This window comes from Cervus elaphus, chromosome 22, assembly GCF_910594005.1.
Source record: "Cervus elaphus chromosome 22, mCerEla1.1, whole genome shotgun sequence".
Taxonomy (NCBI): Eukaryota; Metazoa; Chordata; class Mammalia; order Artiodactyla; family Cervidae; genus Cervus; species Cervus elaphus.
Window position 1 is genome coordinate 4,675,097 of NC_057836.1, and position 27,566 is coordinate 4,702,662.

A 27,566-nucleotide genomic window follows, 5' to 3' on the forward strand; every position below is an offset into this window, starting at 1 on the left:
TCTGCTCTCACCGTCTTGAAACTCTTTATTGGTTTTTTTCATCTTAGGGTTCACTTTAATGAAGATGATAATGATGCACATTCCTATTGATTTGGACAAAAGTGTAATGACATATATTCATTATAATGTCATTCGAAGTATTTTCATTGCTCATAAAAACTTCTATACTCTGTGTATTATCTCCCTGCAAACTTCTGGCAACCACCGGTCTTTTCATTGTTTTCATAGTCTTGCCTTTTCCAGAATGGAATATAGTTAGAACCTATTTTTTTCTGAGCCACAAAGGAACAAATCCTTTACAAGAGCACTCCTGGTGCACCCACGCCACCAGACAGGCTCCAAGTGGCAAGTTCCCCCACTTAACACTTCCAATATTGAGCGCTGTCCCACTGGCCCCACCTAGCAGCCATGTGGAGGGGCAGAGGGAAACATGTTGGATGTTTGTTCGTAGGAAGCCCACAAATTTTGTGCCCCTTGTTACAATGAACCCAGATTCCTGTTGAGTGTGTTGTAAATCTTTATTATCTTTGAACAAGCAGCTCACATTTTCATTTTGTCCCAAGCTCTGTAAATTATGCAGCTGGTTCTGACTCAGCCCTAACCTCTTAGCTCCAGCAAAGACACCTAGAAATGGACTTCATAGTTTTTTTGAACACTTGACATAATTTTAGGTAATATCCCATGGTATTTTTCTGGTCTAACCATTCATAGGCATTATTACTGCCCCGGGAATAAAGTTTCTGGGTCCTCGTAAGATGTTCTTAAGAGAGGCAATATGGTCGATGAAGATTCAAACACAGGCACTGTTTGAATTAGGGAGTGATTATTCCCATTAAGAAGAGGTTCTTGTTTTCAGAAAAGGATTCCGTATGGGATTCTTTAAATAGCCGGCTTTCCTAATGCATTTTTAATGTGTTTCAACATATTAAAAATTATTTACACGCAGGCTTCTCGGGTCTGGGTGTAGAACCAGCGCTCCCTGAGCTGCCCTGTGCCCTGTGCGGCCCCGCAGGGTTCAGGAGGGACTGCATCTGGCAGGGTGGGGGGAGGTGGTCGCTCTCGGAGGAGCTCTGCCTGCTGGGGATGGGGGTGGGTCACCCAAAGCAGTGACGATGCAGACAGACAGGATCCGGTAGGATGCCCTGGAGCAGCAGCAGGAATGGGAATTCCAGGGACAGGAAGACCCTTGAAGGGGCTGAGGTTTGCAGGTGGGCAGGTGGGCGGGACTCTGGGAAGACCCCGGGCATTGCATCTGAGGAAGGGTCCCCAGGGGAGAGGCCTGGTTGGCAGCACAAGGGCCCTCCTGCTGGTCTGAGGAGCCAGGCCTAGGGAAGAGAGGAGAGAGGAATGCCAGGCCCGGAGCCACGAAGGGGGAAGATCACTGCCCGCAGGAAGGCAGATCAGAGCTCGGGGATCCTGGAGCTGCGGGCGGCAGAGAGGCGCTGTAACCGCCGTCAGACAGCAGAGCAGTGGCCCTGGGCAGACAGAGGCCCTGGGGTGGGAGGGGGGCACATGATTCACAAAGGGCACCAAAGCTGGAACAGGGGGAGGCTCGGGGGCGGGAGGTGCCCTGAGAAAGGTTACCCATTTGTAACTTGGCCATGTCTGACCCTTGCGACTCCACGGACCGTAGCCCACCAGGCTCCTCTGTCCACGAGCTTTCCCAGGCAAGAAGACTGGAGTGGGTCCTACCATTTCCTACTCCAAATCCAAGCTGGAGGGAAGGTCTACGGCTGGATGTGTAGGCAAGTGGTCTTGGACCAGGTGCAGACACAAGGATCTGGGAGAGAGACCCGGCCAGGCCCAGGAGGCTTCTGAGAGCTGATTCTGCTGGACGCTTCCAGCGTGGGGGCAGGAGACACTACTCGGGAGGAAGGCGAGGAGAGAAAAGTTAAATGTGAAACCGGGTGATCCTGGCGGCAGGAGGGACGGGCTGAGGCAGGTGGGCTGGTGGCGGGGAATGGACCAGCTCAGGTGAGCGAGGCGTGGAGGCTGCTCTCAGACACTGCAGGCCAGGAGCAGAGCCCTGGAGGGAGGGAGGTTTGTGGCCACTGATGCACTTCGGGGAGACGGGAAGTGAGGCTGGGGAGGGACGGAGGTTGGAGCACAGTCCGCGGTCAAGGTCAGCGAGAAGCCCATGGCAGTGACAGTAGAAGACACCAGCCTGGGAGCTCCCTGGGGGCCCAGTGGTTAGGACTCCTCGCTACCACTGCCATGGCCTGAGTTCAATCCCTGACTGGGGAGCTGAGATCCTGAAAGCCTTGTGATGTGGCCAGAAAAAAAATTAAAAATTAAAGAAAAGAGGAAGAGACCAGTTTAAAAGCCACGGCTCTCGCGCGGCAGGGCTGCTCAGTGCCCCTCAGCAGGTGCCCGTTTGATGGCCCCGTTGGGACTCCTGTATTAGCTGGGGTGCAGGCTGCCGCCCGTGTCATCTCTGCATCCAGGGTAGCTCCTGGGGCCGCGCCCCCGTCGGCCAGGCCAGAGCACTGTTCAGCAGAAGGCCCAGCCACAGGAACTTCTCTCTGCCCTGCTGACACTCCACTGTTGAGGTCCCATCATCACCTGGGTGAGGTGGCATCACCATCTGCATGTAAAAGGCCAGGGAGCTGGGTCACTCATCCGCAGTCACATGGGGTAAGTGGGACTTCAGGCTGAGCCCGTCCAATTCAGGGCCAGCCAGGGTCCTTCCCAGCACTGGGCACTTCTGCCAGCACCACTGGACCACAGCCCCCAGGTAACACTGTCACCTACCCCAGAAGATCACTGGCACCCACCCATGGACAGGTACCACCCATGAATGAAACATCACTTGCCAATGGAACCCCGGCACAAAGGAACGGACACAAAGGGAAAAGAGGTTCCTTAGGATGGGTTGGCCTTGAAACTTGTATAGGACATCCACACAGAGATGGTTAGCAGCAGAATCTCTGGGGATTGGAGGGATGTTGGCATGCGGCTGACCATTGACGCCTCAGCTTCACAGAGGATCCCCAGGGAGACCATATGGGGTGGGACCCTCAGGCGCCAGGGGACAAGCAGGGGCATCTCTTCACCTGGGTGGGCAGGACCACACCTGGCCACGCGGCCCGTCCATCATCAGAGACGCAGGAGGGCAGGAGCAGCGCTGTCCTCCTTGGCCCCGGGGGCAGCCTGGTGTGTGGTGTCCCTTCCCTTTTCTTTTTCATTCAGAAATAGCTGCTGGACTTCCCTGAGGGTCCAGTGGTTGAGAGTCCACCTGCCAATGCAGGGGGCACTGGTTTGATCCCTGGACCAGGAGGACTCCACGAGCCACAGGGTGAGGAGGCCTGAGCACTGTGTCGGCTGAGCCTGCAAGCCCTAGAGGCCACGCTCTGCAAGAAGAGAAGCCACTGCAATGAGAAGCCCCTGCTCGTCCCAACTAGAGAAAAACCCACGCACCAATGAAGACCCAGTGCAGCCCCAAATAATTAGCTACTTAAAACAAACTCAGGGCGGCCAGAATTTGGTATAAGAAATCAGCGAACAACTATCATGTATTAGTGCATATACATGGAATCTAGAAAAATGGTACTGATGAGCCTATGTGCAAATAGGGATGCAGACTCAGAGAACAGACTTGGGGACACAGTGGGGAAGGAGAGGGTGGGACGCACAGAGAGAGTGGCATGGAAACACACACATCACCATCTGTGAAATAGATCGCCAGTGGCAATTTGCTCAAACCGGTGCTCTGTGACAACCTGGAGGCATGGGATGGGGTGGGAGGTGGGAGGGGGGTTCAAGAGGGAGGGAGCATGTTTACCTATGGTTCATTCATGCTGACGTGTGGCAGAAACCAACAAAATGTTGTAAAGCAATTATCCTCCAATTAAAAATAAATACATTTTTTAAAAAAGAAGTCAATGATTTCTGTAAAAATGGAATTGAATAATACATTTTTAAAAAGATTTTAAAATCTTTTTAAATCTATTGTGGGTCCCACTGGGCCAGCACGGGGTATCCCCTAGTGGTTCCCAAGCTCAGCCTCCCCGTCATTAGCTAGGCAGTGAGAGAAATAAAGGGCTGGCCTGCGGGACTGGGGAGGGGCAGCCAGTGATTTTCGGAGAGCAGATGGGTTTGGGGGGTAGGTTGGTCTGGGAAAATAAGGCAGGATGGCTGCAGACAAGGGGAGGGTCTCTGGTGGTGGCCAAGACCCCTTCCCCTTCATTTTACAGACGGGAGCCTGGCTTGGGGAGAACGGAGCAAGGAGGGTGCAGGGACCCGAGGGGGCGCTCGAGCCCAGGGTGAGCCCCTCCATCCTCAGCCGCGTCCTGCCGTGGGAGGTACGGTGGCCTTGAGCCGGCAGAGATTGGACATGGTTCCACCCCGCACCTCTTATCGGCAAGGACCTTGGCAGTCGCTTTCGTCTCTTGAGCCTTGGTTCTCTCACCTGCTCAGCAAGGCTCAGAGGCCTCTCCAGCTCCGCCGCCCTCACAGGGTCATGCGAGGATCAGACCAGATGGGGCGCCTCTTCCAGACCAACCCATCCAGTCCTCTGCTCAGGGGCTGGCTTCTGGCCCACTCAGCCAGGACTAGGGGACTGGCCGTGTCCTCCATTAGAAGCAATCGAACAAGAGAGAATGCAAACGCTTGTTCCCGAGGGAGACGGGTGTCCCTGGCAAACCAGAGCGCTCTCTTCTGCTTGCAAACCACAGGTCAAGGAGACCCAGGATGAGCCGCCCCGCAAGTTGCAGGTGTGACGCGCATTCTGTGGCCGCCAAGGAAAACGGCCTCGACACACGGCCCAGATCAAGGTCATTCTCTACAGGGCCTGGAACGGGGGTCGGCGTGAACCTGCTGTGGAGTGTTCTTGGCGCTGGGACTGGAGAAGGACGGGGTGTGCGGCTAGCGATCCGGCTTCCTTGGAAGAAATTTGCAGAATGTGGATGGAGCTGACTTTCCTTCTGTGCACCAAGCAGAAAGAGCTCCTAACAAGGGGGCTCCTGGTGAAGAGGCTCCCGTTCCAGTTCCCGCAGCGTCCTGGGCAGCTGGGAGCCCCGGCCCCCAGGTGAGACCCCACCATGGCTGGGTGAGAGAAGTGCCTACAGATGCCGTGAACATGGGCTCCTGAAATGCCCTGGCTCAGCTCCCAGCTCTTCTTCCCCCCTTACTGGGCATCAGGATGCGAATTCAGCGCCTGCTCCACATCTTTGAGCGCCATGGGGTTCAGCACCCCTCCCTCCCCCAAAAGGGAGACGAAACTAACATTTTGATGAGACCCTCTTATGCAACAGGCCCCCTGCCCACTGACTTCATTTTGAAGGAGTGGACACTGGGGCTGGGAAGGCTGATGTTGGTAGGGGGCAGGTCCAAGGGGAGGACACGGGTGTGGGGTCAGGGGAGGCCAGACCCCGGCCCCAGCTCCACAGTCCGCTCACTTAGAGGAGGTGTCAAACTCCCAGGATCTCGGTGCCTTTGGATGAGGGGAGAGGGTAGAAGGAAAGAATTCCAGACGCCCTACCTCAGAGAATGCTGAGAGTCTCAAGTGAAAATAAGGGCTTTCCAGGTGGCTCAGTGGTAAAGAACCCGTCTGCCAACACAGGAGACGCCGGAGATGCAGGTTTGATCTGGATGCGGGTTGGGAAGATCTGCTGGAGTAGGAAATGGCAACCTGCTCCAGTATTCTTTTTTTTTTTTAATTGATTAATTAATGTATTTAATTTTTGGCTGTGTTGGGTCTTCATTGCTGCGTGGGCTTTTTCTGTAGTTGCAGAGGGTGGGGGCTACTCTCTAGTTGCAACGCGTGGCTTCTATCACGCTGGCTTCTCTTGTTTTGGAGCACGGGCCGTAGGTGCATGGGCTTCGGTAGTTGTGGCTCCCCGGCTCCAGAGACAGGCTCAGTATTGGGGTGTACGGGCTTAGTTGCCCTGTGGCGTGTGGGATCTTCCCAAACCAGGGATCGAACCCATGTCTCCTGTGTGGGCAGGTGGATGCTTCACCACTGAGCCACCAGGGAAGCCCTGTTCTGCGTTTTTAGGAGATGGGATACATCAGCAGCTGTCTAGCCCTGGGTCAACAACTGTGTTCAAATTCTTCTCTGGCCGCTATCAGGCAAATCTTCAGAACTTTCAAATTCACATTTTTCTTATATACTTAGCTTTCTCACTCCTCCCCGATTTACGAACTTTGAAGTGTTTTCTAATTCCCCAATAAATGAGTCATTATTGCCGTTAACACTAGTTCTTGGCCTCTCTCATTGCAATAGTAATGATGCTCATTTCATCATTAGAAATGTTATTAATAACTCGTAATTCCATAACTACTATTTTGCCAGGGACAGCCACATGGCAGTTGAAAGATTTTTTTACCTGTGTCCTCCACAGAGGGTGACACAGCCGGACTAGGGGCCTGTACCCCTGTCTCCCAGCCAACAGCGTTTTCCACTGGCAACAGTGGTCGGTCTCCCAGCCAGTATTTGTTGGGGCTGTTCTGTGAGGGAAAGCATCTCTTTATTTTTTATTAATTTTTACTGAAGTCTAGTTGACTTGCAATGTTGCATGAGTTTCAGGTGTACGGCAAAGTGTATCAGTTAAACACACACACACATCCACTCTTAGATTCTCTTCCCACATAGGTCATTATTGGGGATCTTTTGTGAGCCCAGCAGAGCTGTGACGTGGGCGGTTGGACACCAAGCTTGGACCTGGTCTAGTTTCGGTTAGAAACCATTACGTACTTCCTTGGCTAAGTCATTAGATGAGTTGGCCTCAGTTTCCTCATCTATATAATGGGGTTGGAGGGTGAAGGGTTAAAATGAGACCACACAGGAAGTCCCTATCATGATGCCTGCCATTTAACCTGCGCTTGCTCAACAAGCCCCCGGTTATTATCACTTGAAACGCCTGTCGGGTACCTGGGGCGTGCAGGATGCTGACAAGGACTGTCTGATTTGGCTCAAGTGAGATGCGGGGAGGCAGGGTGGGTGCAACGGGAAGCGAGGCGCTCTGCCGCTGCTGCTGTGGCATTCAGCTAACCGAATGGGTGGGGAATAAAAGAGGTTTGTTTCAAAAGTGCTTGAAAGTTTTCAATGAACTATGGGAAAAAATCTGGGCTGAACATGCGAATAATAATTGAGCTCACCATCTACTTCTGCAGACACCAGCCACTGAAGGCAGAGGAAGTCGGATTCGAGGACAGTGGAGTGCCAAGGTTGAAGACGGTTTCTCCCCCATCAGGACCAGAGGCAGAATGTGAAACTCAGCTTGCTGGGGAATAAGTGAAGCGCCATCTGATAAAGCCAGGCTGTGTGTGTTAGCTGCTCAGTCGTGTCCGACTCTTTGCGACCCCGTGGACTGCAGCTCGCCAGGCTTCTCTGTCCATGGGATTCTCCAGGCAAGAATACTGGAGTGGGTAGCCGTTCCCTTCTCCAGGGGATCTTCCCAACCCAGGGATCAAACCACGGTCTTTTGCACTGCAGGCAGATTCTTTAGCACCTGAGCCTCCAGGGAAAACGGAGTCAGTCTGGGGTGCTACCAATTAGGAGAGTTAGATCCAGCCTCAATCCTCCAATCAAGGAGATTCAGGACTTGAGTTGGGGTGGCCCCGAGAAAGAGGTGGAATTCACAGTAGGATGAGGCCTGGCTGAGGAAGGAAAGATGGGGAGCGCATTGGTGTCCTGGGGTGGCCATAACAGAGTCCCAGGTTGGGCAGCTTTAAACAGCAGAAACGTGTCCTCTCAAGGTTCTGGGAGCCAGACATGCAAGATCAAGGCACTGGCAGGGCCGTGCTCCCTCTGAAGGCTCCAGGTGGGAATCTGCTCCACGCCTCCCCTTGGCTTCCGTGTGGCCAGCAGTCCCAGGTCCGTGGTCACGTGACATTCTCCGCATGTGTCTCTGCGTCTCTCCCACTTTCATTTCTCCTATGAAGGGCCCACCCGACCCTGGGATGACATCGTCTTAGCTTAGTGAGATGGGCAATGACCCTATTTCCAAATAAGGTCACCTTCTGAGGTTCTGGGGAGGTTGCGAATTTTGTGAGGATGTATCCAACCCCATATAGGAAGGAAAGTGAAGGGAGACAGATCAAGAGGGGCTGACGACAAACCTCGCTCCCCCTGCCTGCCCCTGCACTGGACCTGGCCGTTTAGGGTTCACAAAGCATCCCCAGAACATGCTTCGGGGAAGGTAGGGCCTTGACACCCCCGACCTTGTCATGTCCCCAACCTCCCCTCTCTGGCTCACCCTACCCCACTCCAGCACCCAGTCCCCCAGGCCGGAAACCCAAGGCTGCCCTGGAAGCCCTCCTCTCTCTCACTCCCCTCCCCTCCCCTGTCCACCTGCATTACGCTCACTTTTCCCGCCCCGAGGGTCCCGCTGCTTGGCTCCACCCTGGCTCACCGTCCCAGGCTCCAGGGTCGGGGGCTGAGACCCTCCATCCAGTGGCGGCTGTGTGACTGCTGATGATCCGCCGCTCCTCGCCCCAAACCTCCAAGGCCCCTCCTCTTGGCGCCTGATGCCAGGACCTCTTCCAGGCGGCCGCTTTGCCAGGGTGTCCTGTGGGTGTTGGGGACCCAGCTGAACCCAGCACTGGCAGTTCCAGAGGGCCAGGTTCTGACCCCGCCATGGCACTCCGGGCACTCGTCTGTCCCAGCACCCGCCACGTGGCTCACACGTGTTGCCAATAGGGAGGAAGTTCACTCACTTTCCACTCACTCCAGCTGGCACGTAGCACTTCGGAACTGTCTACGAGTGGACGAGCCCCGTTTTATATGGAGGGGGAGACTCAGAGCAATAGCTTCCACTACGCCATGCAGCCAGTGGGTGACAGCCAAGCCCCCAAATACCTAACCTCAGGGGACTCCAGAGGTTAAGACTTCGCCTTTCAATGCAGGGGAGTGCAGGTTCAATTTCTGGTCTGGGTGCTAAGATCCCACATGCCTTGAGGCCACAAAACCAAAACATAAAGCAGAAGCAATATTATGACAAGTTCAGTAAAGACTTTAAAAATAGTCCACACCAAAAAAATATTCTTCTTAAAAAAAAGACTTACTGAAAAAACCCACAACAAAAACCCAACCTCAACCAGCTGGGCTACCCAACTCCCTTTCCTGCTCAGGAAAGACAAACAAGGGACCCCAAAGGGTCATCGTGGGGTCCCATCATCAGCCTCCAAGAGCCAGCGTCCGGGCAGACCTGGGGCAGCACTTCAGGGGCCATGGAGATGCGCTGAGCTCCTCTCCATGTGCTCAGCCCTGCAGCTGCTGCTCCGGGTCCCCCCTGGGTCCCCCCTCGGCCCCAGTCCCTCCCAGACCTGCCCCTCGGCCCGTCAGCCTGGTTTGTCTCACAATCGCTGTTCGACCAGGCTCACAGGTTGGACGCACAGAAGTCTTGGGGAGTCCTATCTGTCCTAGCAGTCCTGCCTGGGTGGGCTCCGCCCTAACCCCCACCTGGTCCTCAGCCCGCCTGCTCCTCCCCTTGGGCAGGGCTGGGACTGGCCTGTCCTCCTGGGGCAGCATCCTCACCAGTGGTGAGTCCCTGCTGTGTCCCTCTGCTGCACCCGAGGCTTCTGTGATCATCTGGGAGGCCCCGGTCTCGGGAGCTGTGGGCTCGCCCTGAGCTCTCACAACTGGGAGCCCTGTGACCCTTCATGGTAACCTGCTTCTTAAGTCACCATGTTTGGGCTTCCTTCCCACAACCCACAGACACTTCCTGGGATCATCCCTGGGGGGTCACCCCCCAGGGATCACCTCCCGGCTCAACTCCTTCACGGGCATCCTAGTTCAGGGTCAGCTTCTGGCTCAAACCCAAGCTAAGCTACCACCTCCCCCCTCTCCCGGCACACCCGTGTCCACACACCTGTGCACCCCTGCCTCCGCTCCAGGGCTCTCTGGGGACCTTGCCCTGCGAGGCCCTGCCCCCAGGGCTGCAACCAGAAAGCAACAGAGCTGACTCAAGCCCGGAACTCCACAATCTCAATCCTCAGCTACCAATTAGGTGACTTGTAAAGGATCCAATTGCTGTGAGCCTCAGCTTCCCCATGTATTCCCCATGCTTTTGGACTGTGGTGTTGGAGAAGACTCTTCAGAGTCCCTTGGACTGCAAGGAGATCCAACCACTCCATCCTAAAGGAGATCAGTCCTGAGTATTCATTGGAAGGACTGATACTGAAGCTGAAACTCCAACACTTTGGCCACTTAATTCAAAGAACTGACTCACTGGAAAAGACCCTGATGCTGGGAAAGATTGAAGGCGGGAGAAGAAGGGGACGACAGACGATAAGATGGTTGGATGGCATCACCAACTCAATGGACCCGAGTTTGAGCAAGCTTCAAGAGTTGGTGATGGACAGGGAAGCCTGGCGTGCTGCAGTCCATGGGGTCGCAAAGAGTCAGACACGACTGAGCGACAGAACTGAACTGAACTGAACTGAACTGAACATCCCCAGGTATAGTGGAGGTGATAGCAATCTCCCCACCCCCACCCCAGGGTCTCGTGAGGGCCAATGAGATGACAGAGTGTGAAACCCAGCAGTGGGGAGGGGGGCTCCCTCCTCGGCGCTCCCCACCTTGGGTACATCTCCTCCAGCATCTCTTCTGGAACCTCCTGTGCGGTGGCGGGCTGACGGTGTCGTCCCTCCCGCACGCCATCTGTCATGTGGAGCAGGACCCAGCCCTTTCTCACCCTGTTCCCCAGTAATCACCCCTCACTCCCCTGGGTGCGCTTTGGCTTGCACACGGAGAGAGGAACCAGACTCGGGGTCAGACAAGTGAAAAATAACTTCCACTCTTGCTCTGCAGAAAGGTTCCAGGCTCCGAATCACTGCTGGCTTGGAAGTCTGGAAGTAAAACCATCACCAGGGACGTCCCTGGCGGTCCAGTGGTTAAGAATCCACCGCCAGTGCAGGGCACACGGGACAACTAAGCCTCAAGTACCGAGCCTCCACTCTAGAGCCTGTGCTCCGCCACAAGAGAAGCCACTGCGGTGAGGAACGCTTGCATTGCAGCTAGAGAGTGCGCCCTGCTCTTCACCACTGGAGAAAGACTGCATGCAACCGTAAACAAATAATTTTCAAAAGCCATCACCAAATGTGAGAGGAAACCAGAGGACCAATTCCACCCTTGGGTTTGTTGGGTCTCCCGGGCACACAGGTGAGAGAGACCAGGGGCTTGTCCCCCTTCCTGCCGCCCCCCATGCTGTGTGTTCCCTCCCTCCTTGTAAAGGGCATCCTTCATGCACGGGCAGCGCACCCACGGGGTCTCCAACAGGAACCTCACAGCTGACTTAGAGCCTCTGAGGATGTGGGTGTGAAAGTACTAATTAGATGGACACCAATGACAGAAGCTCTGGGACAGAAGCACTCTCAGGTGGGGCTGAGACTCGACTCCCGTTGTGCGGTGGAATTTGCCCTTGGGGCACCCACAGTGAGGCTCCGGGCCATCGGGGACCCACCCGGGGGCGGGGGACTCTGTCCATCCCTGGCCACTTTCTCATTTGATGCCGCCTCAACCACTTTTAACAAGTGAAGTGTGGCATAAAATTTGCTCAGTCATGTCTGACTCTTTGTGACCCCACAGACTGTAGCCCACCAGGCTCCTCTGTCCATGGGATTCTCCAGGCAAGAGTACTGGAGTGGGCTGCCATTTCCTTCTCCAGGGGATCTTCCCGACCCAGGGACGAAACTCAGGTTTCCTGCATTGCAGGCAGATTCTTTACCATGTGAGCCAATAGGGAAGCCCCCCAAACTCCCAGAGGTGAAACCAGGAGCCTGTGGCCACCTGCCAGGCCTTGACACTGGTTTCTTAGATGGCCAGTTATCACCTCCCCACTCTGTCCTTCCCAGAGAACTTCGTGCTGGGAGGTGGTGCAGAGATGCTCCACTGGGGACATGGAGATGGGGCCACACTGCCCAGACCACCACAGGCTCGCCGGTTCCCACTGCTCAGCGCCCGTTCCTCCTGTTGGGGGTCCTGAAAGTCTTCCTTCAGGGCTTCCTTATCTTGAATTACTGAGAGCTGGTATCTTGGGATCCAGCAGACCGGGTTCAAATACAGGGCTCCCAGCACCCAAGAGAGGTGACTGGGTGAGTTCACATCACTGCACCTCAGTTTCCCATCTGTAAATGGGGCATCATGTCCTAATTTCCCTGGGCTACTGTGAAGAGACAATCAAATAATGTACCTAACACACCCAGTCAGGGCAGGCACTTGAAAGCCCTCTGCAAGCACTAATTCTGGTCTCCCAAGCACCACCTTCCTGGTTCCAATTCTCTACTGTAGCCCAGTGGACATTCCTTTCAGTGAAACAGAGGTGTTCGCTGGGGCTGAGACAGAGGAACCGACGTGAGCTCTGCAGTGGAACCTAGGACCTAGAGTTGGCAATGCTGCGTTGAGAACAAAGTTCTGCCAACAGGGTAGATCTCCTGCCACGTGTCCTCACCACAAAAGAAAAAAGTAAATGAAAAATATGCTTTTAATAAGGGAGACAAGGTGAGGGCCTTTTCTGGTGGTCCAGTGGCTAAGACTCCATGTTCTCAATGCAAGGGGCCCAGGTCTGATCCCTGGGCAGGCGCCTCCCCTGTGGCTCAGCTGGTGAAGAATCTGCCTGCAGTGCAGGAGACCTGGGTTCGATCCGTGGGTTGGGAAGATCCCCTGGAGAAGGGAAACGTTACCCATTCCAGGATTCTGGCCTGGAGAGTTCCATGGACTGTATGGTCCCTGGGGTCTAAAGAGTCTGACACAACTGAGAGACTTTCACTTTTCACTTTCAGGGAACTAGATCCTGCATGCTGGAACCAAGACCCAGCATAACCAAATAAATGAAAGTGAAAGCAAAAGTCACTCAGTCGTGTCCGACTCTTTGCGACCCCACGGACTGTAGCCCACCAGGCTCCTCTGTCCGTGGGATTTCCCAGGCAAGAATACTGGAGCGGGTTGCCATTTCCTCCTCCAGGGGATCTTCCCAACCCAGGGATTGAATCCGGGTCTCCTGCATTGCAGGTGGATTCTCTACTGTTTGAGCAATCAGGGAAGCCCATCCTTACTCTTTAGCCAACTTGTCAATAAGTGTGTAGTTTAGAAATGCGTTGTGGATCAGCAAAAGTTTCTGCAGGCAAAAGCTTTGAGACTTCTTGGAATAACTGTATTTGAAACAAAAATGTCAAACTGTAGTCAATCAATGTCTGGCTGAGATCTAAGAGGGGAACCCAGGAGGACGGAGCTCCGGGCCAGCTCCCCTGACCTTGAGCGAGGGTTTCCTTTGAGAGCTGGTGAAGGAAGGACCCTTACAGGTCAGAGGATAATCACTCAAGGATCCCTAGAGACTTTGTGCAAGACAGAGCCTTCAAGGCGTCATCCTGGCCTCAGTGCCTCGGGGGCTCTGACAATTACCTTCAGTCAGCCAGTTCAGTCACTCAGTCGTGTCCGACACTGCAACCCCATGGACTGCATGCAGCACACCAGGCTTCCCTGTCCATCACCGACTCCCAGAGCTTGCTCAAACTCATGTCATCAAGTTGGTGATGCCATCTAACCATCTCATTGTCTATCATCCCCTTCTCCTGCCTTCCATCTTTCCCAGCATCAAGGTCTTTTCTAAAGAGTCAGTTCTTCGCATCAGGTGGCCAATGTACTGGAGCTTCAGCTTTAGGATTAGTCCTTCCAGTGAATATTCAGGACTGATTTCTTATAGGATTGACCGGTTTTATCTCCCTGCTGTCCAAGGAACTCTCAAGAGTCTTCTCCAACACCACAGTTCAAAGGCACCAGTTCTTCGGTGCTCAGCCTTCTTTATGAGTGTCTTGGCTTCCATTCACTGTTATCAGTGCTCAGTCACTTCAGTTGTGTCTGACTCTGCATCCCATGGACTGTAGCTCGCCAGGTTCCTCTGTTCATGGGATTCTCCAGGCAAGAATACTTCTTTCCAACCCAGGGATTGAACCCGTGTCTCCTGAGGCTCCTACATTGTAGGTGGGTTCTTTACCACTGAGCCACCATGGAAATTATTGTTATAAATCATGTGAAATGCATTGCTTCAGAATAGAAGGAAGTGGGAGAAGGGGGGTGGGAGGTCAGGGAGCAGATTCCAACTGAAATCAGCAAAAGGTCCAAACAGAAGCACATTTGCACTTCCTGGGCACGATCCATGGGACCAGACACAAACTCAGGCATGAAGACTAAGAACTAAGGTGAGGTTAATGAGTGTACCAGACACAGGGACCTAATAAATCGCTGTGAATGAATGAGCAGAGTGTCCCCGAGCCAGCATGCAGTTGGCCATCTCAGAGAGCAGAGCTCCAGACATGCTGCCGTGGGTGGAACTGTGTCCCCACGTTCCCACCTTGGAGTCTTAACCTCAAAATGTGGCCTTACTTGGAAATGGAGTCTTTACAGAAGTGAGCAGGTTTAAAGGGTGTCATTGGGGAAGGCCCTCATCCAACATGACTGATGTTCTCATGAAAAGGGGAGATTTCGGAACGTCCCTGGTGCTCTGGTGGTTAGGACTCCGTGCTTCCACTGCAGGGGTCCAGTTTCGACACTTGGTGGGGGATCTAAGACCCCACATGCCATGCAGTGTGGCCAGAAAAATTCAGAAGAGGAAGCCAAAAGCAAGGGAAGAACCAAGACTTTGCACAGAGTGCCATAAGACAACATTCTGTGGGTTCTTCACTGGGCACATATAAATCCTAGTTAATTTTTTACAGATATTGTCATACGATTTTGACAAAAACAGAAGATCGATCACTTCTTTTGGCTTGAAGCGTGCTGTGACTTGCTTGTGCATCGTGCAGGGCTCAGTCTAGACTGTCATTAGATTGAAGTCTACCTTCACAAAATAAAAGTAGCGCTACGTGAAAAAGTTTGAAACAGGATTTGAGGAGAGTATGGTGGTTCAGACAGTTCTTCACTTTTCGAAAAATCTGATGCCAAGCCATAAGCTTTTTTAAGTCTGAGTTGAAAAATTACATTTCCCAAGTATTGCATTTCTGAGCTATTGAAGGAGATTAGAGAAAAAGATTTCTCTTTGATATAATTTTTCTAGTTTCACTGTGTGGAAAAAGAACATATTTCCCATAAATGGGAACTCTAGTCGGCATCTCAAGGAACATGTATTCCAGGGAGAACCGTGAGGCCTTTTTGGAGATAAAGTCCAAAATTGACCCATACTTTTAGATTATACAACTAATAAAAACTACCTTACTTTAATTACAGTTTTCTACACATGATAACTCTGGACATGTTTAGGAAGCTTTCACAAGCCTAGAGTGTTGTCCTGAGTTCTACAAAGCGTGGTTGCCTTGTCTGTTCTCCTCTGTTCAGTGTATGACTTGTATTTTCCTTACCATGGGTTACATTTTTCATTCTCCAAATTAGATCTTTTCCTGGAAATGTTTTCGTGTTTTAATAAATTGTTTGAAACTGAAAAAAAAAAAAGGAAAGCCAGAAGAGGCAGGAGCTGCAGGGTCCCCAGGGCTGGACCACATGGTGATGGAGCCACTGCAGCTTGTCCTGGGGTCGGCATGGGACGGAGGAGGCTGTGCTGAAGGCCGGCCCTCACTTTAAGGCCAGTTAAGGGGCAGGGGCTGTGACTGGGACTCTCCAATGAGCAAGCAGCCAACGTCCAGGGCCAGGAGGAACTGAGTGGGTCTGGGGGTAACCTGTGGTTACGAAGGCTAGGAGATGTTGAGAAACTTGCCCAAGATTGGAGGCTCTTAAGGGGTAGACCCAAGTCTCAAACCCAGATATCCAAACCCAGGCTCAGTACGCCTGATCACAATGCAAGTGAAGAGACATCTGGACGCCGGGATGAACTGCCAACACTGCTCACGTCTGTGGTCATGGTTAACAGCCCACCTTTCCAAAAATGAAATGTATCTCCCTTTTGGGGAAGGAAATGGCAACCCACTCCAGTACTCTTGCCTGGAGAATCCCATGGACGGAGGAGCCTGGTAGGCTATAGTCCATGGGGTCGCAAGAGTCAGACATGACTGAGCAACTAAGCACATCTCCCTTTTAGCATTCATTCATTCTCCCATCCCCTCACTCACTTATTCATCAGGTAAGCATCTACTTGGCTTTAGCCCCTACTCTGTTCCTCCCTTCAATATCCACAGTCAGTCCTTTACACATGAATGGGTTATGTTCCAAGAGCACATTCGTAAGTCCAGTTTGTTTGTAAGTCAAACAAAGTTAGCCTAGGTACCCAGCTAACACAATCGGCTACATAATTCTGTACTGTACTATACTGTACTGTAATAGGTTGATAATATTTACCAAACAAATAATACATAAAAAACAAACTGAAAAACTAAAGAAAGCAGTTTTAACCTTACAGTACAGTACCTTGAAAAGCACAGTAGCACAGTACAATAGCTGGCACACAGGGGCTGGCATTGAACAGTCAAGAAGAGGAAGATGAAAAAAAAAGAAGAGTAAGATGGTGGAGCTGAAGGATCGTCAGCAATAGGAGACAGAGGCTTGTGTGCCTGCTCAGTCATGTCCAACTCTTTGAGAGCCCATGGACTGTTGCCCACCAGGCCCTTCTGTCTATGGGATTTCCCAGGCAAGAACACTGGAAAGGGCTGCCATTTCCTCCTCCAGGGACGCTTCCCGACCCAGGGATCAAACCCAAGTCTCTTGTGTCCCTTGCATCAGCAGGTGGATTCTTTACCACTGAGCCACCTGGGAGAGCAGACAGAGGGCAAGCTGCCATTCTGCTCATACCTGATGTTGACGGAACGCATGGTCACCTCTTTGAAAGTTGACACCGTGAAGGTTCTTAAGGAGGGGCTTATTGTACTGTGTCCTGCACACAAGCCAGGCTCCAGTTCAGCTCAGGCCACAGCAGGGAAGCCATGGCCTCGATTATGGGGCAGAAGTCCCCCTTGAACATAAGTTCTTCATGGTGAGTCTCTAGAGGGAGGAGTAAAGAACTGATGTGCAGAAATTAGAAGTTCCCAGAAAAGGCGGCGTTTGAAGTCAATCTTGGAGGGCCAAGAGGACTTTAAAAAGCGGGTTCTGAGAGAAAGGGCATTCTGATGGAGAGCGTAACATGGGCCCAGGGAGGATGGGCTGGTGTGCCGGTCACTTACAGGGTAAAGTGCGTCTGCAGCAGCAGCCAAGGATTCCTGGTAAGTTTCTCTCCCTCCACATAACCAATTCCCTCTCTGTCAGAGAGCACCCAGCCCCTGGCATTTGTTGCGGGCTCAGGATCCGGGTAACTCTGAAAACGACAGAGGGGCATGTACAGGATCATCACGGTAACTCAGATTAAATAATGTAAACTTGTAAACAGGGCTGGCCCTGGTCAGCATCTCCCTGACTCTGTGCAGGTTACGGACAACTTGAACATCCTCTCTGTTGATTCAATTACATACATGGTCAATGAACTTATTGTGAAATTTTACTAAAACCCAGTGACATTTACAGATTACAGTGGGAACCCTGTCACTCTGGCTCTGGGAACACAGATGCGTGGGCAGTCCACTTCACCTGGCTGCCCAGATAAAGCGCTAGGTAGAGGGGACCCCATTCAAGCTGGGCTGAACCTGGAATGGAAGGAGCCAGAGCCAGCCTTTTTTTTACTGCATTTGGTGAGCCCTGCTCGACCAAACCCATGACGGTACTTAGGACAGGCCATGGTTTTGTGAGTCTTCAGCAAAGCTCGCAGAGAAATCACAGCGATTCCTCACTTAAGGGCCTCCTAAAGGCTAGTGCTGGGGTTGGGGAGAAGAAGCCCCCAGTCTTTCGAGGCCCAACAAACACAGAAGTCACCGCCAAATGCCCTGAATAGGAGGCCAGAAGGACATTAGGGTCCCGACCTGAAAAAAAATTCCAAAAACTTCTGCAGACAGTAGAAGCAAGGGAGCGGCATGTTGGCATATGCTGAAAGGGGCATTTGTTGCCTGCGTTCACTGGGGTATTTTGTGTGCTGCAGAGGAATCTGAACCTATAGTAATTTATCAGTGTAAACATTTAACAGTTTAGCTTGAGTAATATGGTTGCACCATTTCTCCCCAGCTTCTCTCAAACATAGTAGGATGCTACCAACAGGGCACAAAGCTTTCCAACGTTAATTGATGAAGATGGTAACTCCACGATGCTATATCCACTCAGAGACGTCAACCTCCTGGCTGTGGGGCTGGGAGTTCTAAAATGCGATGTCCGCAGCTGTGGTTATAATTGTTTCATGTCACATTGACCCGGCACGTCTACGATGTTTAACACCAGTCTTAAAAAATTCCAATGACATCTGTTGAGAATTTAATTGTGAGTGTAAAAAAAAAAAAGAAAAAAAATCATTAAAGGCACAGTCAAGAGATCAATTTTCAGACTGTTTAAACAACACGGTGGCCATCAGGCGGTGGAGGAATCTGGCGACCTGACTAAGTTAATCTCCTGAGTGGCAGCGCCGAGTGTGCAGGGGGCAGGAGTGGATGGAAGACAACTTAAAATAAGTAGAAGACGGGCAAAGAGGGATGAGGCGAGAGCCAGAGGAGACTAGGAATGGGAAAGTGGGCCATCTCCCGTCCCATCGGAAAGTGTCCCGACCCCGGGCTGATGCGGTGGGCGTCCCGTTTCCCGAGGGTTTGGCTGGAGGTGGGGGCGGAGAAGAAGAGAAGTGGCCGGGGGAGCCGCCAGGAGCCACTTTTGTTCTGCGCTTCGGGCGCCGGGTCGCGGCGGGGCGGCAATGCGCACGCGCGGGCAGGACGGGGGAGGGGCGCATGGGGCGGGGCCGGGCCGGGGGCGGGGCCTGGCCGGGGCGGGCTCGCGCTCGGGCCCCGCCCCCCACCGCCCCGGCCCGCTGCATCCGGGCACTGCCTGAATAAGCATCGTGCCGAGGCACAACTTTGCCGAGGCCCCAGCGAGATCCAGGCGCGCGCCGGAGGAAATATAGTCCCTGCCTCCTGGCAGCTCGCGCGGGGGCTGCGCTGGGGCTCCCGGCGCCGGGGCCGGGGGTGGGGGGGGCCATGCGCCGGGCCGCGCCTGCAGCCCAGGGACCCGGCGCAACTTGCCGGGCTGCCTGAGGAGTTGGGGGGGCGCGCGGCCGCCTTTCTTTCCCCCCCATCTCCAGACCCCCTCCCTCCCTTTTCGGTCGTGGGGGAGGGGGCTCGTGTCCAACCCCCGCGCCCCCCGCACCATCCAGGGAGACCCGATCCGCCCGCGTCAGCCCCGACTCCCGCGGAGCCGCGCAACTCCCCGGGAGCCGGGGCCAAAGTGAGCGCAAAGTGCTGCCCAAGTTGCCGAGATGGAGCTGCAGAGCCGGCCCGAGGCGCTCGCCGTGGAACTCGCGCGCCACCAGGTAGGCGGTCGGGGGCTGCTGGCTTCGGGAGCCCGGGGTCCGGGGTCCGGGCTGCGGAGCCCCGCGTCCTCTTCTCCGTCGCAGGGCGCGCAGAGCTGGAGAGGCCCCCTCCTTTGAGCCTGCTGCCCCAGGGATGGGGGAAGTGTGTACATGAACGGACTCCCCTTTGGGCTTCCCCTCTGCGCCGCACCCCTCCCCCCCGTTTCGTGCAATCCTGCACAGTTTGAGGGATCGGGGACGCGTGGGACCCGAACCCAGTGTCTTCTCTTTCTCGGGCAGGATCTGCAGGACTAGGGTCCCGGGAGAGGGCCCCCTGCTTGCGCTTGCCCGGTGTGTGTCTGTGTGTGGGGGGTACGCCCACCCCCTCCGCCCCCACCCCCCAGGTGCAATCCTGCACAGTTTGCAAAAGTAGTTTTGGCGATTGTTGCTTGGGCGAGCAGCGGCGCGGCGGCCGGAGCCCGGGCGGTGTTGCGGCGTGCGCGCGCGCGCGCGTGTGTGTGTATGTGTGTGTTGGGGAGATTAGGACGCGACTTGAATATTTATGAGCTTTGCTCGACACGGACTCGCCGTGTTTACTTGGCTCTTTGTTCCTCCCCCCTCCCCCCGGCACACACTCACACTCCCTCGCACACGCACCCGGGCCTGCAAACTTGCACGGCTCGGGGCGCGCCGCCGGGTGGCCGCGGCCCCCGCCCCGCCCCGCGAGCTGCCCCGATGAGGCGGCAGCCACAGGTAAGCGGCCCCACGCGGCACTGCCCCGCCGCCGCGCGTGCGGGACGCGGCCCGGGGAACTCGGGCGGGGGAGGGGGGCGGCGGCCCCGCGGGGCCCCGGGCGCACTGGACCCCCCACCCCGGGGCGGCCGGCCTGAGCCCGCGCCTCCGTGTTTCCGCAGAACGGCGACCTCAAGAAACAGCTGCACGAGCGGCAGCCGCGGATCGCCGCGCTCAGCGACAAACAAGTAAGCGGGCCGGAGCCGGCCCCCCGCCCGGGGTGGCGGGGTGGGGGGCCTAGGAGGGGTCGCCGGGCACTTGGGTAGCACCCTAAAAAGTGCTGGCCTCGGCGCCGCGCACTCAGACTCCCAAAGGAGTCTCTGCGGTCTTCAAAGTTACCCGCCCACCCCCTGCTTCTGGGAAGAAGGGGCCAGGGTCTTGGAGGCCGAGGCGGGGGGCAGCGCGGCTCCCGCAGTGGCCGAAGGAGAGAAGCTGCCCTTAAAAGGCGGCGAGCAGCCCGGCGTCCATTTTGAGTTGGTGGACATGTTTTTGGAATGTAGACAATTCTCCCGGGTCGGTGTCCCCACCTCAACAGCCCCCGTCCCCGGCCTCCCGCGGGCGTTAGGGTGCGGAAAGAGGGGGCGGTCATTCGGGCCTGGACACCAAACTCCTTGGAAGTGGATTTTTTTGGGGGGGTTTACGCCGCAAATCTTAATTTAAAGAAATCGTTCTTCCCCCGGGCTCCCCCCTCCCCTCCCACTTCTCCGGCATCACTTTTATTCTCGGAACCTGACGCCAGCCAGCTCCCGGGGAACAAAAGAAAGGCGCCCCCGGGACCCCTCGGTTCTGCCCAACTTTGGGTCTCCGGGTACCGGGTGTCCACTGGGGCCCGCGAGGAGCTGCTTGCCGTGGGGACGGGGGACGGGGGGCCCGGCCGCCAACCCCTCCCGGCCCCCTCGGCGAGGAAAAGTTGTCCATTGTGACTTAGTTGCGCGGGGCTCAGCGCTAGAGGGGTTTCAGCACCGCGAACAGAGGCCGCCGCCGCCGCCGCCGGAGCGCGGCCGGCCGCGCGCCCCGCCCCCTCTCCCTCTCCGCCCCCCGCCCCTCCCCTCCCCCTCCGCGCCCCTCCCCCCACGCCCCCTCCCCGCACTCGCACCCCCGCCCCTTCCCCAAGCCGAGAACTTTGAGCCGCGCAGCCAATGGCGCTCTCGGGCTCCGAGACTGGCGGGGGCTGGGGCGCCGGCTCCGTCCCCGCGGCCCCCTCCTCCCCCTCCTCCCCCTCCCTCCGTCCGCCCCGCGGGCCCGCTGCCCCCGCCCCGCCCCGCCTCGCCGAGCCCCCCCTCCAGCCCCCCGGGCCTTCGATCGCGCTTCCTTCGGAATGCCGGCAGCCGGCGTCAGCCTCAAACTTGGACCGCACCCGCCCCCGCCCCCGCCCCCCGATCCGGTCCCCTTCTCGCTCCCTTAACTCCGGGTCGGGGGCGGGCCGGATCCGAAGGCCCCCCCCTCTCCCCGGGGGGATGGTCGGTGTAGGGGAGAGACGTGGACGTGGCTGGCGGGGGGTGGTGACGACCCCGGCGAAGGAGAACTCGGAGGCCGGGTGTGCGTTTCGAGTCTTTTTAAAGTTGCAAAGTGGTGGAAGGGGGGCGTGCAGAAGAGAAGGAGGGGGCCGGGGGCTGCGGAAAGAAAGACGGCTGTGGCCGCGAGTCGGCGCCTGGTCGGGGGCGTTGGGCTGGACGCACGGGTGGGGACGAACGCGTTAACCCCTTTCCCGCGGTGCCGCGGCCCCCCTCCCCGGCCGCGCGCCCCCGCCCGGGAGTGGAAGCTTCCATTCCCGCCGGAGGAGGGGGGGGCGCCTGGCGCGCGGCTCGGGCGAAGTCGGGGAGTTCGCGGGGGGGGTGGGGGAGCGGGGAGGGGACCCAGGCTGGGCATTACCATTTTGATTGCTTTGATGCCATTTTTGGAGGGGGAGGGGTTGGGAGACCCTTCTCCGCTGAGCACAAAGATATTTAATCACTGTGTGAAATCAAATCAGATACTTAAAAAAAAAAAAAATCCATCACCAAATCTGGTACCGTGTGATAGCTGAGGGTTCCTAAGCTCCCTTCCCCCCCCCACCCCCAACTGGGTAAAACGGCAAGTTGTTGACTCTTCTGCTCGGAGTAGAAGATTTAAAAGAGAAAATTCCACTAAGCCGGCAGCTTTCTTCGCAACAATGTCCCTTTATGTGTGCTTCTACAATACGTGGGAATAGTTTTACTATTTGGAGTGGTTTTCGGAGCTTAGGTTTGCTCCGTTCTGTATTGTAGCAACTATTTCCAGGCTGTTTAAATTTTTATGATGATAGTAAATGAGTAGCTATTTATTATCTGTCATGCCTGAATTTAGATGAGGCCGGGGAGAGAAACATTTGAAAATCGTGTTTGAAGGTTGCGGGTGCCGCTGGTGGGGGCGGGGGGGGGAGGGGCCGTCCTACTCCGGTCTGCCTTTGCCTTTAAATCTGAACTCGGAGAAGGATGCTGCTGAACGGAATGTACCTCCATCTTTTTTGTGTGTGTGAGTGTGTGTTTAAAAAAAGGAAGAAAGAGAACAAGGAAAACTTTTGTTCCCTGACCTTTTAAAAATATTTCTCTCTGAAATGACTAAAAATAACGTCTGGGAAGCGGCCAGCGTTTGTCCTGGCCATTGGAACTTGTGTTTGTCGCTGTGAGCGTGTTGTTTTTCCTTTTTCCTTTGTGGCATTTTATATACCAGGGGCTCATAAAAGAGGGAGGGAGGGAGCTGGGGCCGTGGTGCAGCATGCTAATAAAGCTGCCTCGGCTCTCCCGAGCTCCGCGGTGGAATCTTTCAGAGGTCACCTATGAAATGAGTTGGTAGACTTAACATTTACTCACCTCTGTCTCCTTGGGAGAGTTTGGTGGAGATTGGCAGCTTGGCTGGGGAAAGGGTCGGAGGAATGAGCCCTTGGAGGGGATTAAGGGCTGCACCGGGGGTCTCTCGAAGAGGGGTGATGGGCTCTGCTTGGTTATCCCCGCACCGGCCCAAGGAGCTGGAATGGACGATCAGAGCTGAAAAAGCCAGTAGCGTTTCAGAGTTTGCTTTCAACTCAACAGAAAAGTAAGGGTAGTGTCGCTTGAGAGATTTACTTGGAGAAAAACTCACACCATCTTCCCCTCTGGAGATGTATGTATTTCTGTCCTGCTGTCGCTTGGACGATGGCATATAAAGGTTAAGTTTCAATTAAAAGTGCACATGAAGGTGATGAACTGGATAGTAAAACGGATGGATGACCTCATTATCCACATTTGTTAGAAATACAATAGCAACGAGTATTATCTTTTTGGTGCCTAGCCGTCAATTTCCCATTTGTGCCCTTGGCACTGGAATTTTTTTCAGTTACTTCTGGAAGCATGATCGAGGGCTTGAAGATGTTTTTCCAGGACTCCTAGGAGTAGATAGGTTGTTCGTTGGTCAGAAGTAGAGAGATACAAATTGTGTGTGAGTGTCCAGCATTTCTTCCACCATTGCTGTACTAGGAGGTAACTGGGAAACCAGCATCTGTAGGACCTTGCAGTTTGAAAACAGAGTTCACTTTTTTTTTGTTTAAAAAAAAAAGAGGAAGCTGCAGGTAGTTGGTCAGTAGCCCGTGGTGGCCAGGCTGTTTGAAAACAGAGTTCATGTTTTTTCTTTTTTTTAAAAAAAAGCAGGAGCTGTGGGCAGTTGGTCAGCAGCCTTCAATGGCCAGGTTGCATTCCTGGGTGACCCCCCACCACCACTGGGCTGTGACCCGGATGGAGGAAGGACCCCTCGTCTTTAACAAGATATGATGTGTGAAGACTCCATTAGTTGCTCCAGTGGTTTTACGCCATGAATTTGCAGCACATGCAGAGAGGCAGTAACATTTTTATCTAAATTGTCAAGCAACAAGCACTTCCGTGTAAATAACAGGCCCATCATAAATACTGCAGGGTTTTTTTTTTTTTTTTCCTTTCCTTCCTCTTCGGAGTTCTCAGCACAACACTTAAATGCCATGTGAAGCAGGCATCTTCACGCAAGTTCAGCTTCACCTTGGAGTGAGAGGACCTCTGGTATGAACTGCAGGCCGTGCTGGTCTGGCAGAGAGACCCCCCTCCTCCCCACCCCACCGCCCAGTGAACTTGGGGCCTTGCATGCTGCCCGATGCATCGATTTGATGAACTCTGGATTCTGAGGGGCTGTCCTCAAGTACAGCAATAAAAATACGTCTTCTTGAAAGGTATTATGTATGTGGCATTTGCTCAGGCACTGAATCATGTCTTCACTGTGATTCACTAGCTACGGTGGACACCCGAGGGGTCCCACGGTGGAAGCGTTCACTGAACAGAACTGCAGGGTGGGTCTGTTCTGAACACTCCCCAGTTGTTTTCAGCCCTTCCATTAAAGGACATTCCATTCTCCAGGCTCCGACCCTGTGTCTGCACGAATCCAGGAGGCTAAATGTCAATCTTTCTCACCTAGAGTGCAAGATGTCATTCTTCAAACAGCACCTTTACAGGGGAAGGAGAAAACTGATGCTTTCTCCGTCTTTCATAGTCTGGAAATGAGCATAGGGTTGAGACAGCAGGGGCTCAGTCCTGGCTTTCCCCAAGTGCCCCCTGCTTGGCCGTGACCCGTTACTCCCCCCGCCAACCCCCGCCATAGCCAGTCTCTAGGACCCACACTTTTATCCAAGGCGCTGTTTTCCTGGAGTCTTCTTCCCCTCCATCTTTCCACCCCTCTGGTCCCTCCCCCATTATCTCTTAGCTGGAAGATTGCAGTAGCCTTCTCACTGCATCCACTTTAAAAGCATTATTGAAATAGAATTCAGGTATTGCATACTTCACCCATTTAAAGTGTACAGTCAAGTATTTTTTATACCTTCACAGATATTTGCAACCAATCACCACCATCAGTTTTAGAATATTTTCAGAATATTGTTATCATTCAGTCGCTCAGTTGTGTCAGATTCTTTCGACCCCATGGACTGCAGCACACCAGCCTCCTCTGTCCTTGACTATCTCCCAGAGTTTGCTCAGATTCATGTCCATTGAGTTGGTGTTGCTATCTAACCAGCTAATCCTCTGCCACCCGCTTCTCCTTTTGCGTTCAGTCTTACCCAGCATCAGGGTCTTTCCCACTGAGCCAGCTCTTTGTATCAGGTGGCCAGAATACTACTTCAGAGTATTACCCAGCCATTGTTGTTGTTCAGTTGCCAAGTTGTGTCTGACTCTCTTTGACCCCACGGACTGCAGCACGCCAGGCTTCCCTGTCCATCCCCTTCACCCGAAGCTTGCTCAAACCCATGTCCATTGAGTCAGTGATGCCATCCAACCATCTCATCCTCTGTTGCTACTTTCTCCTCCTGCCCTCAGTCTTTCCCATCATCAGGGTCTTTTCCAGTAAGTTGGCTGTTCGCATCAGGTGGCCAAAGTATTGGCGCTTCAGCCTCAGCATCAGTCCTTCCAGTGAATTTTCAGGGTTGATTTCCTTTAGGATGGACTGGTTGGAGCTCCTTGCAGTCCAAGGCACTCTCAAGATCTTCTCTGGCACCACAGTTCAAAAGCATCGATTCTTTGGCGCTCAGCCTTCTTTATGGTCCAACTCTCACATCCATACATGACTACTGGAAAAACCATAGCTTTGACTAGGTGGACCTTTGTTGGTGAAGTGATATCTCTAAGAACAAAATAATTCCACTTGCAGCAATGGAGATCATCATACTGAAAAATCAGTAAAAAAGACAAATGTGTGATATTGCTTATATGTGGAATCTAAAAAATTGGTGCAAATGAAGTTCTTTACAGAACAGAAGTAGAGTCACAGATGTAGAAAGCAAACTTATGGTTACCAGAGAGGGAAGTGGGGGCAGAGGGGTGGGGTAAACTGGGAGATTGGGACTGACATGTACAGAGTACTGTGATGAAATAGATAACCATTAAGGACCTACTGTATAGCACAGGGAATTCTACTCAGTACTCTGTGGTGACCTATGTGAGAAAAGAATCTAAAAAAGAGTGGAGAGAGAGATATATATATAACTGATTCCCAGGTGGCTCAGTTCAGTTCAGTCCATTCCCTCAGTCGTGTCCGACTCCCCATGACCCCATGGACTGCAGCAGACCAGGCCTCCCTGTCCATCACCAGCTCCCAGAGTTTACTCAAACTCATGTCCATCGAGTCGGTCATGCCATCCAACCATCTCATCCTCTGTCACCCTAGGTGGCTCAGTGGTACAGAATCCGCCTGCCAACGCAGGAGACGTGAGTTCCATCCCTGGGTTGGGAAGACCCCCTGGAGAAGGAAATGGCAACCCACTCCAGTATTCTAGCCTGGGAAATCCCATGGACAGAGGAGCCTGGCGGGCTACAGTCCATGGGCTCACAAGAGTCGCAGACGACTTAGCGATGACTAAACCGCAAAATCAACATAACTGATTCACTCTGCTGTACAACAGAGGCTAACAGAACATCGTAGATCAACTATACTCTAATAAAAATTAAGAAAAAACGTTGAGAACATTTTCATCCTCTCAGTAAGAAACCCTTTGGGTCTCACCCGTCCCATCCCCGCACCAGGCCCCAAGCATCCACTCATTTACTTTCTGTCTGCAGGTCTGCTTTCTGTCGCTGTAGAGTTACCCGTTCTGCACGTGCACGAGTGGAATCGTATCGTGTGGTTTTATCTGTTGGGCTGCTTTCACTGAGCAGAAGGTTTCAAGGCCCACCCAGGTTGTGGCGTGCCGTACTTGGCTCCTCGTTATGTCTGAGTGCCCTCCGTCGTACGGGAGACCGCGTCCTGCACCCGTTCACCAGCTGATGGGCACTCGGATGCTTCCCCCCCCCCCCCCGCCCCAGGCTCTCGGAAGAGCGCACCACATTTCCTTGGGCCTCTGCGGTTCATCTTCCATTAGCGTGAGCGTCTTGAAACCAGATCGAGATCACAGTGCTCCTTGTGGAAGCCCTTCTGGTGGTTTCCCGATGCTCTGTGGGGGCTGGCCTTGCTCGGCCTCTGCGCTGGGATCCTCACCTGCGCCCCCCGACCCCCGGCACAGTGCTGCTCCTTGGCCTCGGGTACCACAAACATCTTCCACTCTGGAGACCGCCGACCATCACTGTCTTCATCTTTTCATGGAAGTCCACTGTCCCTGCTAGACCCTAAGCTCCCTGAGGGGCGGGGGCTGTGCTCTCTGCCCCCTCCCCCGGGTTCCGAGGGCAGTGCCTCGTGGTGCTGCATGCATGTTGGTGGAACAGGCAAATGACTAAGAAGATGGATGTGCGGCTTGGCGGGTCAAGCAGCCAGCCCCAGAGGAGTCCCCGGGAGTTGTCCTCTGTAGGCATGCAGTAAACAGATTTTTAAAATCCTGTGTTTGGAATGAGCCGCACAGAGATAAGACTAGCAGCTCGCCTGGTCTTGGAAACCTCACAAGGGAGTGAGGTATGGATGACCATGTGTCAAGGGAATTCCAGAAAATTCTGTGAAAACCGTGCTGTGTAGGCCCCTGGAGATGAGAGACACCTTCCTGGTGGAGAAGGGGCTTCCAGGATGCCTGGGGTCGTGCTGGGAGGAGCTGGTGCCCAAGCTGAGGGC

General features: G+C 54.1%; 1 protein-coding gene and 1 pseudogene across 2 annotated transcripts in view; one reads left to right on the forward strand and one right to left on the reverse strand.

Annotated features, from left to right (window-relative positions):
• Positions 1 to 428: 428 nt before the first annotated feature.
• Positions 429 to 540, reverse strand: LOC122680919 (annotated as a pseudogene).
• An 18,237-nt stretch (positions 541 to 18,777) lies between these two features.
• The window catches only part of PHF21B (PHD finger protein 21B), an 83,165-nt gene continuing 74,376 nt past the window's right edge, over positions 18,778 to 27,566 (forward strand). Inside the window, exons 1-2 of one of the 2 annotated variants that reach the window (XM_043882492.1) lie at positions 18,778 to 19,253; positions 20,147 to 20,212. In XM_043882492.1, the coding sequence (XP_043738427.1) occupies positions 19,200 to 19,253; positions 20,147 to 20,212 (120 nt within the window). In that variant the 5' untranslated portion in view covers positions 18,778 to 19,199. Of the gene's footprint in view, positions 19,254 to 19,803; positions 19,986 to 20,146; positions 20,213 to 27,566 lie in introns of those variants that run through there. The other variant, XM_043882493.1, reaches the window with a different exon arrangement.